The 22,438-nt window shown below is 35.6% G+C and overlaps 1 protein-coding gene across 1 annotated transcript in view; it reads right to left on the bottom strand.

Annotated features, from left to right (window-relative positions):
- ARHGAP20 (Rho GTPase activating protein 20) overlaps positions 1-22,438 on the bottom strand; it is a 168,094-nt gene that overhangs the window by 33,884 nt on the left and 111,772 nt on the right. The window contains exons 7-9 of the mRNA XM_074216639.1: positions 21,415-21,492; positions 13,394-13,460; positions 6,832-7,020 (exon numbers count right to left, since the gene is read on the bottom strand). Coding sequence (XP_074072740.1) covers positions 6,832-7,020; positions 13,394-13,460; positions 21,415-21,492 — 334 coding nt within the window. The remainder of the gene's footprint in view (positions 1-6,831; positions 7,021-13,393; positions 13,461-21,414; positions 21,493-22,438) is intronic.

Consider the following 22,438-nt stretch of genomic DNA (forward strand, 5'->3'; position numbering starts at 1 on the left):
AGACAGGGATTATTACATTTTCATTTTGCCTAATTTCCCTTGGCCTCCATTGTTGCTAGAAAATTCATTCTCATTCATTTATTGAATCTAATACAACAAACATAAAATTGAGCAAGGCCTCATATATAAGACAAAAATAAAAACATTAACTGCCCTCAAGAACCTGTCATTCTATTTTTCTCCTTAATTATCTGTTTTTTTCTTCTTATCTGTAAAATAGGTATAATAACACTTCTTCATAAGGAAGGTGTTAAGGTAAATGAAATAATGAATATCAAGTGCTTTGTAAATCCTAATGCTAAAGGTATTATCTATTATTGATATGCTATCTTTCCCTCTCAGAGGAAAGACATGTCATTTCTACTTTGCAAAGTTAATGCCTCCATCTGTGTTTTTATCCTCCCACTCCCTCCAGAACTTTGCTCCCTCTTGCTCATCAATCTGTGCTTCTCTCATGCAATCTGGTGCCTTTGCCTTCAAATATATATATAAGCTTCCCCTAGCATCAAGAAACAAAAACAGTGAACAAGAAGACCCTATCCCCCACTCTATCCCCCCACATGTGCTTAATTATCAAACCTGATTTCCCCAAGTACTCATTTAATTCCTAACCCCTACAATTTGGCTTCATTCTTATCCTTTGAACATCATCTGTGACCTTGGCCAAATCTAGCAGCCTTTCCTCTTATCTCATTCCACTTGAGCTCTATAGTATATGACATTATTGGGGGCAATACCCTTTTGAAAAAAATTGACAAGGAAGGAAAGATGTGGAAAGATGGGCACACTAATAGATTACCAGGGGTGCTATGGATTACTCCTAGTATTCTGGAAAACAATTTGGAATTTGAAATTTTGTAAAAACAAACAAACAAACAAACAAGAAAATGCTGTTCATTCTCTTTGACCCAGAAAATCCACCACAAGAGTGCTGTAGATCAAAAGGTCTCATAAACACCAAAATATTCATAGTAGCATTTTCTGAGATACTAAAGAACAGTAAACCACATGGGTTACACACTGATTTGGGGAATGGCTAAACAAATGACAATACATCAATGTAATAGAATATTAATAGACTATGATAAATGATGAATATGAAAAGTTCAGAGAACTATGGGGAGACTTTCCCCAATGGAATGTATGTTCCTTAAGGGGCGGGGAGTCTGTATATTTAGTGCCTAGCAGAATTCTGAGAATATGGGAAGTTTTAAAAATACTTGCTGATTGGTTGAAAAGATGCAGAACAGCAATATATTCAGTCCTATGTATAAAGGTTTAATTTGTTTAAATGCTTTCTCCCTTTAGTACAAAGGAAGGTTCTATGGGATATCATCAGGGATGGGTATATCTGGAAATAACTATGGGATAAAAACAAAAAGTAACCATAAAACTTAAAAATAGATCAAAACAAAATATCCTCATAGTCACTCAATTTTTGCTCAGTGACTTCCAGTGAGAGTCTCATCCCTTCAGAGGCAGCCCATTTCATTGAAATGTGGAAAACTTTAATTTCTGGTAAGATTTTTCTTAAATTCAACTTTAACTTCTATGTAACATCCACATTTTTAAAGATTCCTAGTTCACCCCTTAGGTAAAGGGAGGCAAATGAACCAATTTATTCATTTTTTCACATATGACAGTTGTTCAAATACTTGGAAACCACTAGACTGTGCCTACCTCAAGTTTTATCTTTTTCTAGTCTAAACATCCACTGTCCCTTTGGATCTTCAAATGTATGGTCTCAAAGCTATTTACCATCTTGTTTGTCTACCCACTTTGGGAAGCTCTGTAGCTTATCAATGTCCTTCTTAATGTTCATTTTCCCTTGTTACTAGAAGGTCATTGCATCCTGTTGAGTCAGGTGGCTGTCACCCCAAACCAATCTCTTATTACCTGTTGCCAAGATTGCTAGCAATAACTTTCTGAATAGATTTCCTACTTCTGATGAGATTCCTTCCTGTAAATTCAAATTCTGGCCTGAAAGTCAAGGTCTGACACAATCTGACCCCAACCAGCCTTCCCAAAGTTATCTCCCGATATTTTTTTTTTTTAGGTTTTTGCAAGGCAAATGGGATTAAATGGCTTGCCCAAGGCCACACAGCTAGGTAATTATTAAATGTCTGAGACTGGATTTGAACCCAGGTACTCCTGACTCCAGGGCCAGTGCTTTATCCACTGAGCCACCTAGCCATCCCCCTCCCCATATTTTCTACCATAAATATTACTAGGCAGCCAGATTGCTCTGTTTACTCTAGCTATCCAAAACATAGCTCACACAGTCCTATCTCTATTCCTTACTTCTACTTGTGTCTCTTAACTGGAATACCATCCCTTATTTCTCCCTGCTTACCCATATTCTTTCCTAAAAGTCCAGCTCACACCCTTCCATGAAGGCTTCCCAGTTAACATCATCACAACAATCTCTACTTCTTCACTTTTTTTTGGAGGCAATGGGAGTAAGGTAAATTGTCCAGGATCACATAGCTAATAAATGTCAAGTGTTCGATGTTAGATTTGAATTCAGGTCCTCCTGATTCCAAGATTAATACACTATAAACTCTACCACATAGCTGTTCCCATCTCTATTTCTAAATTCTGAAAGTTTTTATTACCTTCACTCCTTAATCAGTATTTAAACATACAATATTTTCCATATATTCCACTTTTCATATATATGTCTTGTTTTGTGCCCCTACTCTGATAAATTTTGGACTTTCTGAGGGTGAGAACTTTGTCTTCTGCTAAAATTAATAAGGAGCACTAGGGAGTCTTAGAATTGAATTAACTATATTAATTCAGTTTGGTTTTTTTTTGAATGCCTACCATGCTGGACAGTTTGAGGGGAATATATAAAAATGTTTTCAAGAATCTAGAATCTCACTGGGAAAATATGTGAATGAAACACTGAAACAATAACAGATATCTAAAAAAGCACAAAAGGGAGTCCTAAGAGTCTAGAGGTTAACTGGAAAGAGAGCATGCTTTTTTTGATCTTCTGTTTTACTTACTTAAAGAGCATTTAATTATGCTCTACTTCAGGCTTACATATTACATTACTTGCAATAACCTCCTTACTTGTTTCTCTGATTTTAGTCTTTTCCTCACCAATACATCTTCCACTTGGATACCAAAATAATATTTCTAACAAGTCTGATATGCCAATCCCCTACTTAAGAAATTTCAATGCCTCTCCTATTATTATTTGGAAGATCAAAAATAAACTTCATAGTTTAGCATTTGAAATAACTCATAACTTGACTCCAGTCTATTTTCCTCAGTAATTTCATATCACTACCCCCAAATACTTTGAATTCTAGTCAAACTGACCTACTTGTTCCTCTAAAGATTCATCATTCTATCTCTTATCTTTTCTGCCTTTCTGGTTGTGCCCCATAATTAAAAATACATTGCTTTCACTTATTATTCTTGACCCAAGAGGTAAATTAACTTGTCAGGGATATATACAGGTAGCTAGTATCACAGACAGAATTTGAACACACACCTTCTGATTCAGTGCCTCTGCTCTTTTCATAATACCACTCTTTCTCTCCTCTTACATTTACTTATCTCTTTTGCAAATTATGTCTCCCAATAGATTTCAAATACCAAGAGGGCAGTGATTATTTTTTTTATTTCTATAACTTCATTGGCCAGTACTCACAGTAGTAAGCAATTTAATAAATGCACACTGAGTTAAGTGAATTAAAATGATCTCATGTTCTGAATGAGACTGTTTAAGCCTATTTTTAGTCAGAGGAAACCAGGAAGGTTTCAGAAGAAATAACAAAGAACTAGTCTAAACTTGGTTGCTTCTCTTTCTCTTCATCCCCTCCCCCCACCAAAAAAATTCTGCCTTGCTTATTCATATAGTATGCTCTGATCCATTCCTTCCTTTTGAGCTTTCATTTTAATTTACACTTCTCATGTACTTTTATCCTCTCCTCTGTCCAATGTACTGGTCATCCTCTCTATTGGATGGGCAGCAATTTAATTTCCTAAATCTTTGTATTTCCTTTATCAATCTATTGATTATAGTCTCTTGCGTATAGTCAGAACTTAGTAAATACTTAATGAATTGTTGGGAGCTACAGAGATGATCACATTATTAATGACCACCATGGTCATGATTTTTATTACAACTCAATCAATAAGGCACCTACTTATGTGTACAAAAGTATAGTAATGTCAACACCAGCAGTTTTCATAATCTCTCTAAGAAAGATAGTCGCTAATAAAAATCCAAAGTCACTTAACAAGGGGTGCCTGCTAATGTACAGTGAATGAATCATGAGCCATATACAGTCATCAAAAATAAAGACATCATCTATGTCATCATTTCTATGAAAAGGCATTTACTGATGCCAGCTGAGAACATGTCCAGGGATAGTTCTTGACATGGAGCTAGAAACCAAAAGAAAGTTAAGTAGGCAAGTTCATCAAGCAATCAGCAAGCATTTATAAAGTGCCTAGGATGTTCCAGGTTTCCTTGATTTCCTTCAAGTTGCAACTAAAATGCCAACTTTCATAAGAAGTCCTTACCATTCCTCCTTATCATTAGCACTGTCTCTCTGTTGATCATCTTCAATTTATACTTTAAAAATCTTGTTTGTAGCAAGTTGTTGGCATAAACCTTCCTCATTTAAATCCAATTCCTCAATTAAATCCAACTTACATGTCATGGTATCACATCCCTGATATCAAGGTACCCCCTCAAGAATGAAGGACAAACAACACTAGTAGTGGGCATATTTTCTCCTCCATTAGGCTGTGACTTCCTAGAGAGTAGGGAATGTATTATGCTTTTCTTTTTCCTAGCAAATGACATAGTGCCTTATGCATAGTAGTTTAATAAATGTTTATTGACTGATGGTTGGAGATACAAACACAAACTGAAACCATCCCTTGCTCTTAAGGAACTTTTGTTCTATCAGGGTAGACAGCATGCAGACATAAGAATATGTAGATGAATTCTAAGGTTTTTTTCAGGAAGGAGTTGGGGATAGAGTCACTAACAGTTAACAAGACCATTAAAGGCCTCATATAGTCTGTAATACATAATGTGAGCTTTCAAAGAGTAGATGATAATACTATGGTAAAAAAAAAGCTAACTATCGAATTGATGGATAAAAATAATTTGAATTATGTTTTATATAGAACTCACTATTTGGAATCAGTGCTGAGTTCATAAGCAGTTATTGAAAGCCAAGTATGTGCATATACACCTAAAATTCAGGTGCTGACTCTTTATAGTGCCAGAGTTTATACAAAATGTAGCTACTTTATGGGTTTTGATTTTGAGACGCTTCAAATATACCCTTGTGTGTATTTAAATATGCATGTATGTAGGGGGGGTGGAGGTTAATGGCACCAACAAAAGAAGTATACTACTCAAGGTTATCTAACTTCACCAAATATGTATTAACTTCTCTTGTTCAAAAATTGGTACTCAAAGTTTTCCTTTTTTAAAAGTTCTGATAATTTGATGCTACAACTTTGTGTTAGATGTGTATGATATGTGATGATAATATTTGTCCTTCATTTTCAAAGAAGATCACGACATCAGGAAGGTGATGCTATGACAAGCATGTGAATTGGATTTGAGGGGGGTGCTGTGCTAAGTTGCCAGTCTCCTTTCTCCTCCAGAGCCATCTGGGTCTAGTGGTTGGATATGAATCAGGACAACTGAAGATGGTCCTGGATGTGAGGCAATCAGGGTTAAGTGACTTGCCCAAGGTCACATAGTTAGTAAAAGTCAAGAGTCTGAGGTCAGATTCAAACTCTCATCCTCCTGACTCCAACACCAGTGATCTATCCTCTGTGACAATGGCAGGGAATATTAAGATGTTTAGTATATGGTCCTCAAGATATTTCCTAATTCACTGAGGTTTTTAACTTGAAACTTAAATTGTAGTAAGGTAATTACCAAATTCATTATGTTTAACTTTTTTTTTTTGAATTCCAGTAGCCCAGGCAATAGAAAGAGTCCAGGATTTGAAAATAGGACAGCTGAGGTTCAAAAATCCCAGTACTGCTGCCTGTTAACTGTATGACTTTGGGCAAGTCACTCTTGGAATCCTCATCTCCCAACTTTCACAATGATGGGCTAACATAGTTAATGTCTAAGGTTCCCTACAACTCTAATTCCTTTTACATTGTCATATTTTCTCCTACTTTTCATAAATATCATCCACCAAACAGAATACCTTTATCTAATGAAACATACCTTTCTTATGTCCTACTTCCCATGATTTATCCATTAAGTGATAATAACAACATTTACAAAGTGTTTTAAGTTATATCACGCACTTTATAAATATCATCTCTTTTGAGTTTCACAACAAACTTATGAAATCAGGGATATCTGAGCTCAAATTCTGCCTCAATTGTATGAAACACAACTAGTAAGTATCTGAGACAGGATTTGTACTCAGGTACCTCTGATTCCAAGTCTTGTGTTTTTAAATACTGATGCAGTGCTGTGTATCATGAAAAGAGAAGATCTGCAAAGTGGCACAGAGGAAGCTCTGATAATGACACCTAGTTTCACAGGCTTGAAAGAAAAAGGAATGTCTAGAAAGTGAATAATGGAAGGTACTATTTCTGTCTGTCCACTGATATTCACTACTAACTAATATGACCCTTTCCGGAAATCTCACTTTTTCTCATTTAGGTGTAAACAGAGAGCAATCTGAGAGAAAAAGCTCCTCATCTGGCTAGAATTTGTTCCCCCTCATCCCTTGCCTGCAGTAAGTCAGCCTTGTATAATACTAGTTTTCAGTTTTGCATAGTTGGTGCTGAATGTGGTCTCTGTGAGGGGAAGCCACTCACCAGTCAGTGGCTGGCTACCAGCCAGACGACTGGGCTTCAGTATGAACTGGCACTGCATCTCCCGAGGCAGCTGCTCTATGAGGAAGGACTCCTGGAGGTCCAAAGGGAATGGTGAATCCTTTGATCCTTGCATCAGGAATGAAGTGTCTCGAAGGTGGCTCATTTTAATTCCATAAGGATATTCATGACCTAGAAGAGAAAGTAACAGACTTTGAATAACTTGGTCAGAGTTATACCATAACAACCTTGTTGTGAAAATGTATGCTATGTACTGGAATGGCTGTCAATTTGTGTCTGGGTGTTATTATTTCAGTTATTTCAGTCATGTCTGACTGTGACCAAATTTAGGGTTTTCTTGGCAAAGATACTGGTTTTTCCAGTTTCTTCTTCAGCTCATTTTACAGATGAGTAAACTGAAGCAAACAGGGTGAAATGACTTATGCAGGGTTATATGGTGATGTCTTAAGGCTCGATATGAACTGAGGTCTTCCTGGCACTCTATTCATTGAGCTATCTATTTCAAATTGTGTGTGGGTACTTTGCATTAAAATGTCTATATACTTTGTTGAGCTATATATTCACAGGTCCAGAAGAATATTCTACACTACAAAATAACTGCTCAATTCTTTTAAAAAAATTTTAACTACTCAATTCTTAGAGAAGCAAGGAGAATTTTTTTTCTTGTGTTTGTCTTTCCTTGAGGTACACAACCATAAAAATTTTAAATTATATGAAACTTAATTCTACTAATTCCTTGCAGAGAAAAGAAGAACAGAGGAACAGGGGAGCATTGTTATAGAAAATCAATTCTAAGTCATTATAGTCAGATATGGATTGCAAGCTTGACACTCCCCTGATTCAATAGTCCTCCATCCATCTATCCATTATTTATTTTGTCTGATGGGCACAAAATCCTATGCGAAGCACTATGAAAGAAGTATGATTTCCAGAAGACACAATCTCTGATGTTAAGGAAATTACATTTTAGTGGGGGACAAAAGGCAAAAACTGTAATACAGAATGTTATCAATGAATACACTATAGATGTATTACAGAACAAAATGTTACACAAGGTACCAAAAGGGAAGATTGTTACCAACAAAGAGAATCTGACAAAACTTTATGCAGGAGTTATATCTAATTTCTACTTTAAAGAATGGGTAGCACAGGCAGCTGTGACACAGAGGAATGAGTGCTGGACTTGTTGTCAGAAAGACATATTCCTGAGATCAAATCTGACCTCAGACACTTACTAGTTGTGTGACCCTGGGCAAGTCTCACTCAACCCTGCAGCAATTTCCTCATATGTAAAAACCCAGCTGGAGAAGAAAATGGCAGGTTACCCAAATGGAGTTACAAAGAGTCAAAGATGACAGAAATGAGTGAACAACACATTTTACTGGGCAATAAAAACAGAGTCAGATATGACAGAACAACAAGAAACAAATTACAATACACACCCATCAGTGGAGAGATGGCTAAACATACTGTGATTTGTGGATGTAATGGATTATTATGCTATTAAAAATTATTTATTCAGTGATGCATGAGAAAATTTATTTGAACTGATTCAAAATGAAGTAAACACAAACAGGAAAATAATATACATAAGAAATATAACATTGCAGAAAACAACATTATACTAATCAAAACTGAATAATATGAATTTATAGTATCTAAGCTTAACCCTAAAAGAGGAAAAATAAGGAGGCACCTCTTTCATACTTTGCAGAGGTGGGGAGGGGATTATCAATATGGATCAGAGAATATAAAGTCAGACTCTTTTTATGTGTAGGTTAAACTTACCTGTTTTCTTTTATTTTTGCATTATAATTGATGTAAAAACAAGGGACATCAAAACAGATTAGAAAGACTAAAGGACAATTAACTGATGAAGAGGAAGAAGAAAGGAATGCGTTTTAGATGGGAGCAGTCCACTTGGCCTGGAAAATGTCTTCTCTATTCCAGAGAGACAATAGGGGATTGAACTAGACAAATCATTCAGGTATTGGATGTGACCTTGGCCAGTTAAGAATCAGCAGCATTTACCAGGAACAGCTCTGTCCACTTTCAGTCTTTTTTGACATTGTTCTCTCTAAGAAATTGTAATGGAGGATGGAAGAACTGTCATAGGGAGGGGATGACAATACAGCTGTAGGAATCTTGACCATTCACAAATTGAATAACTCAAATTCCTGGAATTTAAGAATATGGGTCACTACCTCCTGGCTAAGGGCTTTCCATCCCTTCCTAGCTTCAAAGGCCTTTGTGATCCAAATTTTACTATTATGCAGATATTCTAAGGGGACAGTGAAGGTGCCCTTCATCTCAATCCTACTTTGTCCCACTAAATTTAAGTAACCTGTGCTGATTGTTCTTCTGGCAGAGATCTCAACACACTAATGAAGTTTCATAATAAATTATTACAACTTCCATTTATTTGGCCAACAAAAAAGGAGTGGAGTAAATGAAAGAATTATGTGTGAATGACATATGGCTAATCACTAATTCAAGGTTGCAAAGCCCTCAGGAGATAGAAAATGGGGTGTTGATGTGAACCGCCAATTAAGGTCTGCATTATTATCTTTCAAGCACCTAAATGTCTTTGATACAGTTAAGTATAAAAACTTCAAAGATGCCATTGGGAACTAATTTGAAGATTGAAAATAGATGATTCAGTTTGGTTGACCTGCTGGTGGCTGCTATTATCAGCCTGGTTGCAATGGCCAGCTACTGTCCTTGATCTGGCTCTTAGCTTTGCTACTTTCTTAGGGATGATTTCCCTCTGAAACATGGCCCATTTACCGCTCAATTTCCTTGTTTACCTTAATATACACAGCAATGCATAAAGATCTTTTGTCCCTAAAAACAAGAACAACAAAAAGCAGGACAAATGGGAAAATGCCCAAAGCTCCTCTGAAGCTGGACATCTCTACTCAGACTCTTAGCTCCCTTAAAAACAATATTTCTATAACACCTTGTTCATTTTGCTCTAATTTATTTAACATGGAATACTGCACACATTCTAGCTATCTTTGCATCATCATGATTTTATTGGTAGGCAACTCCTACACTACTGAAGAGGGGCAACCAACTTCTTAACTATAATCATAAACTTAGAAAACTGCCTGGGGGAAAGAAGGGGGATAAGACTTGTCCATGGTCACCTAGTTGGTGTGTTTCAGAGGCTAGACTTAAATGCAGATCTTTCTGACTTCCTCTATACTGCTTTGTCATCTTATACATAGCTTGCTGCCTACTGAATACTGTCACTGAATCTGAGAGTCAGAAAGGACCTCGGCAACCACGTAGTCTAAACCATGCACAAAAGAACCCCAAATGAAATATAAGCGACAAGTGAGTAACTGACTACTAGAAAACCTTCAAGGTTAGAGGGCAGATGGCAACCTGCTATCTCTTGAGGCAGCTCATTCCTTTAAATTAATTGTGAACTGCATGAAGAAAGGGGATGTGTCTTATCTAAGCCATGTATCTTCTTTAGTACAATGCCTCTCTCATGCCATTTGCAGTTAATAAATGTGGAATGTTGTCAAATGTCTATAGGATGCCTGATCCAACTAAAATAGCTAAGAACGTGATCTGAAACTTGAAGACAATTAGCTATTGTGAATAGAATAGGAAGGAGCTGAATAGGTCACCACATTTTTCCCTTTCTTGACACTTTGCTTTCTTAATGCAAGCATTCTAGGAAATGAAATGAGCATGGAACAAGAGTGAGGAGTAAGAGACTGATTACTCAAATGCTAAACACTGACCTACTGAAAAATGAAAGGGCCCAAGTAAAGTCTTCTGAGCTCTAAGTGTATTTCTTTTATAACCAACAGTTTAAAATTCTTTTTTATATCTGTGAGTTTTTATGTCATCTTTATCCCTCTCATATTCTACACAGTCAGTGTACCCATTACCAAAATAAAGAGGAGGAAAATGCAGTTCAGTAAAACAAACCAATACATTGAGACTGACAATATATGCCTATGAAGTAGCATTTCAAACAGTTTACAAAGTTTTGTGTTTTTTTATGTATGTATGTGTGTGTATAATCTATATATTTATAAACAGTATATAAGTATATATGTATGTGTTGATACAGATGGATGAATGAATGGATAGATAGATAGACAGACAGACAGATGGGCAGCTAGGTGGTACTGTGGATACAGAGCTAAGCCTGGAGATAGGAAAACTCATCATCCCAAGTTCAAATCTGGCCTCAGAAACTTACTAGTTGTGTGTCCCTGGGCAAGTCACTTAATCCTATTTGCCTCAGTTTCCTCATTTATTCCTGAAGAAGGAAATGGCAAACCACACTACAGTATCTTTGACAAGAAAACTCCAAATGGAGTCATGAGGAGGAGTGAGACATGACTGAAATAAATGAAAAACAAGGCAACCAACTACTACAACAACATATGTGTTTGTGTATCTTATTTAATTCTCACAAAAAAATCAGTGAAGGAAATAGAACAAAAGTAATCCTAATTGATATTTTTTTTGGATGAAGAAAATGAAGTATATGTTCAAATTCACAGAATTAAGAGAGAACCAGTCCTAGAATTCAGCCTGTCTGAATCAAAAGTCAATGCTATCTCTTTCCAACAGACCACAGATATCTCTTTTAATGTAGAACCCAAGTAATATTCTCTTTAGGATAAAAGGCAGGCACACTTAAACATTTAAATAAAGGGTAAGGATTGAGCAAGCAGAACAAGATAGACCCACTGTGTGTCCCTGCTAATGGCATAAGACAGTATAAGTAATAGCATTTCATAGCTGGTTTTAACTTGTGAAAAGGAGTAAAAAGTCATGCTGAATGGAACAATGAATGTATCTGTCAAGAAACCACTGTGAAAATTGTGCTGTTTAAATGTACTTCCAAACACTTCTCTTTCAGCCCCCAGTCCTAAAGATCTTGAAATATTATTGATTATTTGATTATTGATTATTTAATGCAGAAAGATTTCTCAAAAGAGATAATTTTTTTTATTTGACACAGAAATTAAATAATGAAAGTGACAAGATCCTCTGCAGCTGAGATACCTAGAAATTACTTGCTTTCAGATCATGGAGGTGAAAACAGCTGACAGAAGTCCCTAAGTTGGGTACAGGTTTGAATTCTAGCCAATTTCACAGTGAATGACTTGGTGCAATCACCACCTTGGAGATTGTTCAGGAGATCTAGATCTGCTTTACCTGTGTTCATTAGAGGCAAGAGACTTAACAATTTCATGATTTTAGTTAAGGCCTTTGGAGAATTAGTGCTAAGAAATACAGCAAAGAGATGATTTAACATTGTGGTTTGGAGAGGAGGAGAATACTGTGAAGAGTCCAAAGGTAAGATATTTATTAATTGCTTTCAGATGGACTGTTTGCTATGCCTAGATCATGAGTTGTTTTCTTAAGGCAGAGTTGGTCTGGGGACTAGAGGCAAAATTCAAGAATTATACTTTAAGTAATAAGCACATGGCAAAAAAAAAAAGGGAAGTGCTCTAAAATTGACATGAATGGGCCAAAAAGAACTCCCTCCCCCAATAATTAGATGGGTGAGATATCTGATAGAATTATAGATATCTGAATACATTTCTTCCAAATTTCAGTGGCCATCCAATATCCACTTGAGGACAGGCAGTGATAGAGAAACCATCATCTCTAAAGATATCCCATTCTAAACCATACACTTCTAATTGCTAAGATGTTTTTGCTTACATGGAAGCAAAATGTTACCTCTCCGAAACTAACTGACAGTGTTCCTTATTTCTCCCATCTGAGTCTAAGGAAAACAAATTTAATGTGTCTTCCACATGGTAGACTTCATATATTTTAATGCAGTATTCAAACCTATGCTACCATCACTCTTCCATCTTCTTTATAAATCTTTAGTTTTTAATTGATCTCCCACATATGGCTCATTTTCCAGACCCTATTCCCTATCTCTTCACCATCCTTGGTTGCCTTTCTTGTGACAATTTCATATATATTGTCAAGACACAGTATTCTAGATGTGGTCTGACAAGTACCAAGTACAGTGGAAATCTAAACATCCATCAACTGAGAAACAAGAAAACTTTATAGATAATAAATGTGTGGATTTTTCTTCCTCCTCAGCCTTATTATTCTGATAAACACACACACACACACACACACACACACACACACACACACACAAATAATATATAGATATATTTTTTCTTCTGATATTGTAGAAATCTTCCTAAAAAGAAAATATTTCATTTAGTTTAGAAAGCATAGGGAAAAGAAAGGACTCAAGTAACAAGATCAACACCACTAATTGAACCTATATTTGGAGGTTTTCCTTTAAAATAATTTTTTAAAATCTCCTTAGATTTTTCTAGAAACTTACCAATGGGGCAAGCTAGGCAGTGCAGTGGATAGAGCACTGGTCCTGGAGTCAGGAGGACCTGAGTTCAAATCCAGCCTCAGTCACTCAATAATTACCTAGCTGTGTGATCTTGGGCAAATCACTTAACCCCATTGCTTGGTAAAAACTAAAAAAAAAAGAAAATAGAAAAAAAAAGAAACTTACCAATGAGTGGATATGGAGCTTCTTCTCTCCCAGAATTCACCCACAGTTGGTAGTCTTTTGTAGAACCCTAGGAAATGAAACACATAGATTCCCTTCAAGAGTTAAAGTAGTTTTCTTGTTGGGTTTATGCTAGAGATTTTCAATTTCATGGTTGCCAAATAGAATCTTTTACTATCTATTATAGGCTATTTTAATATTCTTATAATATTGTGCATATCATGGGACACAGATTTAGAGCTGAGCGAGATCTCGAAGGCCAATACCCCTCATTTTTTTTTTTAGGTTTTTTTTTTTTTGCAAGGCAAACGGGGTTAAGTGGCTTGCCCAAGGCCACACAGCTAGGTAATTATTAAGTGTCTGAGACCAGATTTGAACCCAGGTACTCCTGACTCCAGGGCCGGTGCTTTATCCACTACAACACCTAGCTGCCCCCAATATCCCTCATTTTGCAGATGAGGAAACTAAGGCCCAGGAAGGTTAAGTTATTTGCCCAATATCACAAAAATACTAAACGCTAGGGAAGGATTTGAACCAAGGTCTTATCACTCTAGAATCATTATGTACATGGTTTTCCTTTCTTCACCTTTGTCTCTTAGAATCTCTAGTATCCCTAAAAGTTGGTTTAAATTCTACCTTCTTGAGTGATGTCAAGCTTTTCTTCATTGGTCACAGATATTTGTAAATTCATTTTTTTCTAACATTCCTTACAATATGATGTTTTTATTATACTCAAGAATTAGAGTTATAATTATATAGTTTAGTGTGTCTCAAAAGTCTTAGTAAAATTTTAGGCTTCTAAGACCTTTGGCATAATTTATATATGTTGATTTTCCTTTCTGTCATTGACTTTCTTGGATTATATACCCATTAGTGGTACTGCCAGACCAAAGGTCTAGTTTTATGATCTTTTCTACAACATTCCAAATTGTTCTCCAGAACAGATGGAATAATTTATAGTACCACCATCAGTGTATTCATGTTTCTGTCTTTCTACAGCCCTTCAATATGGACTATTTCCAGTTTTTATTATATTTTCAATATGTTGGTGTGAAATAAAGTCTCAGAATGATTTAATTTTATCTCTTATATTACTAGTGATTTGTGAAATTTTTCCACATTCCTCTTCATTTCCAAGAGAACAACCTCCTTTTTGGGGTCTTGGTCTTTGATGTATCTTCAACATTCTCAGAAAATCTTTGATGTTTAACCCTGCAATAAATATCTATCATACAACCAGGAAAACCACAAGTTTCATTCATTTAGCATATTGACAGACAAGGGTGATAACTTTATAAAGTGTATTAATCCTGCTGCTATTAGCAATTGGGCAACTAGGTTGGAGATGATTATGACACAGAAAGGATTTGTTTAGGATTTCAGCTGAGCAGTGTCCTGAAGAGAGAGACAAAAACACCTTGTATTGGAAGACAGTTCCAAACAAGGAAAATAAAGTCACCCACTAGCATAATCATTCTTGTTAAGAGAAAATTTTAAATCCTGGAAACCTCATTTTTGGGAAGAGATCACTCTCCCCGGCAAATCTTTTGAAGAATCATGTTAAAATATTCTATAGCAAAAAATTCTGTCAGATATAGAGCAGTCTTTGTAAAGATAGTTTATATTTGTTCTTTTTTTTCCTCCCTTGACTTCTCATTGAAAATCATAGCCCTGGGGCAGCTTAGGGATAGCTCAGTGGATAGAGCACTGGCCCTGGAGTCAGAAGGACCTGAGTTCAAATCTAAACTCAGCCTAGCCAGGTGACCTTGGGCAAGTCACTTAACCCTGTTTGCCAAAAATAAAGCCCAACCAAAAAACCCCTGAAAATCATAGTCCTTTTTTAATGTATTATTTCTCCTCTTTCTTCTTCTTCATTATCATTATCATAATTCATACGGCACTTTATTGTTGGCAAACCAATTTACAAATACTATTTTGATTCCCATAATGATCCAGGGAAACAGATGCTATAATTATCTTCATTTTATAAATGAGGAATCTGAAACTGAAAAGTTCCTTATTCAGAGCCACATAGTCTATTAGATGTATGAGAGAGGATTTGAATTCAGGATATTCTGAATCCAAGTCCAGAATTCTATTTCCTAGACATCCTTCTTTCAGTTATGGAGAATGTTAACTTGTTTTACACAAAAGCACATCTGCCTTCCTTATCAACAATTCAAAAACATGTCATGCATTCGAGTGGCAAAACTTAAGTCTTAATTTAATGTAAAAAGGAAGATATATCCCTAATAAATCCTGTCATTTTATTTAGTGGCAGAAAAAAATAGAATTGTAATTCTTGGGAACAGCCTCCATCCTTAATTAAATTAAATAGCTTGAGATTCTTTTCTTGTGAAGAAATTGATCACTTTAGGCAAGGAGAAAAAAACAAAACAAGAAAGCTCCTCAGATTGTTGAAGGAGATTATAATAAATCAGATTGGTGTTTTTTTTCTATGAACTGATCACAATGAGTTTTTACAACGAAATCCTCAAGATATAGTGTCTTATACTTTATTTGATACCAGTAAGAGATCTTCATATATACAAAGAAATTCATGAGAAAGGGTAAAAGAAACAAGATTAGGAGAAACTTGTTTTATCTAACAAATGTGTTATGAAGAATTACTAGGCAAGTACAATTTCTTTCTGAGTAATTAAACTTTAAATACATTAGCAAAGCTTACTCCTTTAAGCAATCTTGATAAATCAATCATTGAGTGCTACAACTAGAAAGGACCCTAGAATATTCTCTTCCCTCTTTCCCCACTTTGGTTACAGATGATGATACAAATTTAGAGTACTTCAAGAGAATAATCTAGAATCTCTTAAGGCAAAGATTTGTGTTCATTTCCCTATAATATGCAGCCTTCTTATCCTATTGTTTTCTAAAATCATTTCAACTATGGTGAGTGCCTTGTCCCCCCCCAAAACTGCTGTTGACCCAGATACTGAACTACTAGTTACAACTAAAATCTCAGTAAATGAGTAGGAAAAAAGCAATATAATAAAATGGAATATACATGAATCAGAAATCAAAAGACCTGAGTTCAAATTCTGGTCTTACCACTTATTAGCCAAGGGATTTTGAGTAATTTAATTAACCTAAACCTTTCCTCATCTGTAAAATTAAATGACTTGCCCAGGGTCATACAATTGATAAAATATTTGCACCATCTACCTGATGGGGTGCCTTGAGGATCAAATGGTAAAACATATGGAAAATACTTTTAGAGTAAAGTATTTCAGAAAAGGTAGTTATTATTAGAGCCACTTTAATGTCCTAGCAAATAGATCATAATGAAAGCACTTTGTTCATCTGGTTGTTATGATCAACATCTTACTTAAGTGCTTCTTTAGGTCTTGGTCAAAGAATCAGTCATGGATCCCAGATTCAGCACTGGAAGAGACCCAGAAGTCATCTAGTTTAAGCTCATTTTCTAGATTAAAGAGACTCAGAGACTTGCCAAAGGTAGTAGGTAGCAGAGTGGGATCTGAACCACAAAACCATAAAAATTTCTCAAACATTACTCTTCAAAACAGAAATTGCTAAGGAGCTAGGAACAAGAAAGGATACAGGGTGGTAAAGATATGCCCTGTTGTCTTCTATTTAAATCAAAGCTTTAAAACTTGTTTATACTAGGTACTTAAAAAGTTAACTTGTATACAAAAGATGCTTAATAAGTTAACTTGCAAATACTAGGTGCTTAATAAATTGTCTTGTATATACTAGGTACTTATTAAATGTTTGTGGACTTTAACTGAAAATTTTATTTTAATTAGTTAATTCATCAGAGTAGAATATTAGCTCCATGTCATATTTAGGAGTTAGGAACCATGCGTGTGTTTTCTAGGAAAATACCACAGCCATTAAAATATCTGGAAGTTTTCAGAATTCTTCTTATAAATGTCGACATTTATTTTTAATGGAATTACTATAGTTTCAATCATCTAATTTACCAACTTTGGTAAATTAGTTAGTCATTTGCCATAGCTTACTGATTCTCTTTCTACCACATCTCTTATAACTGTCACCAGGTCATACAATAATTAGAGTACTAGACCTAGAGTTAGAGAGATATGAGTTCAAATCCAGTCTCAGATACTTACTAGTTGGGGCCCTGGCATGTCACTTAACCTCTGTAAGCTTCAGTTTATCCACCTGTAATATAGGGGATGATAATAGAACCTACTTCATAGTCTTCAGAGTTATTGTAAGGATCAAATAATATTTATAAATACTAAATATACAACAGTTACATAATAAAATTCTAATCTTTTTCTCCCCTTTTCTTTATTCATATACCCATCATGTCAGTACATCCACTCACTTTAGTTACTGAAATAGCATCTAATTTTCATTTTCTTCTCTACATAGCTCCTAAGTTGTTACTCCTAAAGCACAATTCTGAATAAGCCATCCTCATACTAAAGTTTTCAACAGCTCCCTGTTATTGTCCCTCTGGATAACAGTCAAGATAGTTTGGCATTTAAAGTCTTTCAAAATCAGAATTTCACTTCTCAGTCATTTTCAATTGTGTCTGATGTTTCATGATCCTATTTGGAGTTTTTCTGGCAAAAAGGTTGGAGTTTGGCATTTCCTTCTCCAGCTAATTTTATAGATAAAAAACTGAGACAAACAGGTTAAGTGATTTGCCCAGGGTCATGCAATTGATACATACCCAAGGCTAGGTTTGAACTTAAGAAGATGAGTTCCATTAACTCCAGGCTGAATACTTTATCCACTCTGCTACCTTATTGTCCCAGGCTCCTATTTACCTTTCCAGTTATATTTTTTTAATTTCTCACTTTCATGTATTTTCTAATTCGGGGAAACTAGTCCTATTGGGCATTTCCTATATATGACAACACCATTTCCCAAGTTTCCCTTAAAGCATTAGCTCAGGAACTACCTTCTTCAAAAGGATTTTCCTAATATTCTCAGTCATTAATAGCTCTTCTTTGAAATTAATTTATATTTACTTCCTCATGTACAAAGTTACTTTATTCTAGTAGAATGTAAGCTCCCTGAAGGCAGGGACTTTTTCTCCTTTCTATCCATAGAGCCTAGCACATAACAAGAGTTTATTAAATGCCTGCTGAATTGAATTATTTGCATTTTACTTATAACTGAAGTTGAGTGTATGTGAGATTCTCGAGAGAATTTATATAAAAGGGAAAAGATATAGGGGGCTTAGAATGAGCACCCAATGCCTGGGTGAGAAGAATGAAATATAGAAAGAGAAACAACAGTCAGAGAGAGGAAAGACTTGAAGTAGAAGAACATAGTGTCACTGAAATGAACGAATTTTCAAGGAAGAATGATTATGGTTCAATGAAGTAGAGAGGTCAAGAGAGATAATAGGTGGGAAAAGACTGAGCCAAGGGCTAACCATCCTCATGGAGAACAAGTCATGGACATATCCCCCCCCCAAAACCCCATTGAATTTGTGATATGATTAGATCGGTATGCCTTTTCTTTGCAGCTCAAGACCCATCCATGCCTTTTTATCTTGCATGACCCTTTTCTATACTTTAAATTCTCTATAGAGAATCTATCCAAAGTGCTTTTCTTTGGTGTTCTTTTAGTATTTCATAGCTATGAGTTTAACACTCAGGTTACTCTGCTATTTATCTTTATTTTTGCTAACTACTCCATGTAAGGTGCTTTTTATATCATTGATGCCATTTATATCATTTCCTGCAGTATTCCATCATTAATAAATTGCAGTTTATGTGTACTTTGTTCACATGCTAAAATGATTCTAATATTATCATAGCTGCTCTATGATTCATAGTTAGGTAGAATCACTGAAAGTTAATCAATATATTTGGAAAATATAAGGGGACCTAATATATGATATAAAATAAAAGGTAGCCATTTCCCAAGTTTCTAACATTTCAGTGATCTCAGATTAAAAGAACTCTATCCCCTTACCCCACCCCCCATCAAGGACTCATACTTTAAATGCCTCTCTAAAAGAAGCAATTTTTTAATTATGCTCTGTAATAATGTTTATGATTGTCTCTAAGTACCTGAAAAATGGGCAAGATGTTTAAGAAGGAATGTTACATGGAATAATGAGGTATGGTATGGAATATTCCTAAACAGAAAGGAAGTTTGTTTCTCTTATAGGTTTTGCAGGTATCTTAGCATTAAGTCCAAAGAAGTAGCAGAAATTAGCAGAACAGGTATCATCAGGGGAATAGCTGGGCTGAATAACCATCCCTAAAGGGGCTCCTGCTGCTAAGAATATCCCATTTTTCCTTTTAGTTCAAGATCTGTGCCCATCACTAAAATTCAGTGCAGTCTCTGACCACTTAATGTTGGAGTCTGGGCTAACAACAACCACTGTGATCAGAGAGTAGCTGAGTGATTGTGATTCATGTGGCAGAGTGCTAGCACAATGATGGTTTCATAAACAGCTTGAGTCTATCAGCCACTGAAACGGAACTTTTTGCAGTCTAGGACGAAGTAAGGATGACAAAGCTGGGCTGCCTGTACAACACCAACAAATTTGGTTGAGTTCAATGACATGCCCAAATGTGGTTTTTGGAACAGACTGGCTTCTGAGGTAGCAGTCAAATACATGGACTATTTTCTAAAGCTCCTTTACACAAAATTTGTCTATATTTCCTCTTTTTTTAAAACCTTTTTTTTTTTTTGGTTAGGCCAGTTTATTCAACTGGCAGCGGTAACTAGAGTTGGGACTGAAGTCAGGAAGGCCTGAGTTCAAATCCAACCTTAGGTACTTATTAGCTGTATGACCCTCAGCAAGTACCTTAACCTCTGTCTGCCTTGGTTTTCTCAATTGCAAAATGGGTAATCTCTGAGATTTGTTGAGAGGATCAAATGAGATTACACTTATAAAGAACAGTGCCTGACATGTTCTAGAAGCTATATAAATGTTTATTCCATTCCTCTTCCCTGGCTTTTAAATGGTTGTTCTCAACCAAATGCTGTAATAGAGTTTGGGGATGCTTTTTTTAAATATAAAACTGGTGGGTACTGGTCTGCCTCAGGGAAGTCCTGAGCATTCCAAAAGACATCTGGAATTGTGAAAGTCAGGAGAAAGCTCCCTGTTTTCCTGGAGCTGAAAAAAAGCACAATTCACTATGGAAGAGGTCTCTGTGGGAGGAAACAAAGAAATCTGGAGGGAAGTACTGTCTTGACTGAGCTCTCACTGAAGAACCAGATGGCAGCAGGCCAGAGAGAGATGCGTGGGGTAGGTTGTAAGAGGAAGAATGGCCTGCCCACATTGCCTGAGATGTCACATTTTTCACACCTCCCTGGATACAAAGTCTTCAAACACCTGACCTAACAAATCCAAGGCATACTTTAAAATGTCAGGATACAAAGACTAATTTATTAGACTTTATAGGTTGTTCTAACTTAAGAAAAAAATAATTCTACTTCTATGAACATGTAGACAGTAAAATGGATTCAGAATGTAAAATTTTGAATTCTACTTGAAACCATCCTCCCAATTTACTATTCCATTAAAATTTTCAGATCTGGATAATGGGAATAAAATCAAGATTCATAAGACCAAAGCATACTTGAACAATGAAATTCTCAAATTAGACAATGTTATATTATAAATATGAAATACAAAGAATAAATAAAGAAGGCATAATTTTATAAGCAAGTTTTAATTCATTGAATTAATGCATCAGATTACAATTTATATTTAAATATTAACCAGAATCCCCTAACTTTGGATGTCAGTTTACTGCTTAATTTCTTCATCTCTAAATTGAGGAAGATTGGTGGGTAAGAAGACCTCTGACCTCTGAGGTCTCTGACAACTCTAAATCTATGATGTTTTTGGAATGCTAATATAATTGTGATATTCCAGCTTTCACCTTTTTTTATTTTTCTGTTTCAAGGAATATATTTGACCTAAATTTGCATCAGATAATGGGCTACTTGATATTGAGTTGTACTCTGGGTAGAATTAAAGATATCCTTTATAGACATCTAGGCATCAAAATGACACTTACCCACAAAATGACACTTACATTTATTCCTAGCATTGGCAGGGCCATGGTGATGACTTTATTCACTGTGTCCGAATTTGTGATTGTTATTGTTTTGGACTGCAAAGGAAAGAGAAATAACAAAAAAGATGATCGGGATGAAGGATTTTAAGGAAAATAAATCAATAATAGTCAACACTGGATCACCTACATTTTAAGGGTAAAACTTGCTTTCAAAGGCGCTGACATTATAAACAGAGCATATGACAAAAATTCTGTGACATCATTTTTAATCCAGTCTTACTCCCTTATGTAGTGACTTATAGCCTAATTCGAAGTAAGGTGGGTAGTAAGGTGGTTATTGAGATCATGAGTGCCAAAAACAACCAAATAAAAAACTCAAACAAGATTAAAATGTAATTGGGAAATGTTTAACAAAATAAATAAAAATACAAAAGAACATAGGTAAAGTTAATAGATGATTTTCTAAGTCCATGCAACCAACAGGAATGCTTATAAGTAATTTAATGGTCCCTATTTCTATTTTAGCTTGATACTATCCACAGAAAAGGTGGGAATTATAGAATAGTTTGAAAGAGAAATTATGGCTGCTTCTTCAAAGTAGTCACATGAACAAGAAACTTAAGCATCAAGGAGGAATACAGGGAGTTGTGTGTGATAAGGATGGGAAAATCTAGACAGCTTTTGTTTTCCCTCCTGAGTGAGCTGAATTTTCATGGCACAGCTATATTGTTTTCTTTCAGGTTGTAGGAATCTCCGGAAGGAACCTAACCACATTCAGATTTAAGTATGAATGCCCACATTTCAAAGCCCAGCACAAATTCCTTAAAAAAAACCCCAACCCTACCCTTTCCAATTAATCACATCATGCACTGCTATGCATAATTAAGAACTGGCTATAAAAGACTTGTTTTGTTTCTCGTGCAATACCAAGCTTGTTCACATTCAAAACTGAGGGGAAAGGGGAAGAAGTAAAGAACAACAAAAACTAACAGTCTAGAAATCAGAATCTGGAAGGAAAATGTCTACTTTTGGCATTGTCATA

This window comes from Macrotis lagotis, chromosome 1, assembly GCF_037893015.1.
Source record: "Macrotis lagotis isolate mMagLag1 chromosome 1, bilby.v1.9.chrom.fasta, whole genome shotgun sequence".
NCBI lineage: Eukaryota > Metazoa > Chordata > Mammalia > Peramelemorphia > Peramelidae > Macrotis > Macrotis lagotis.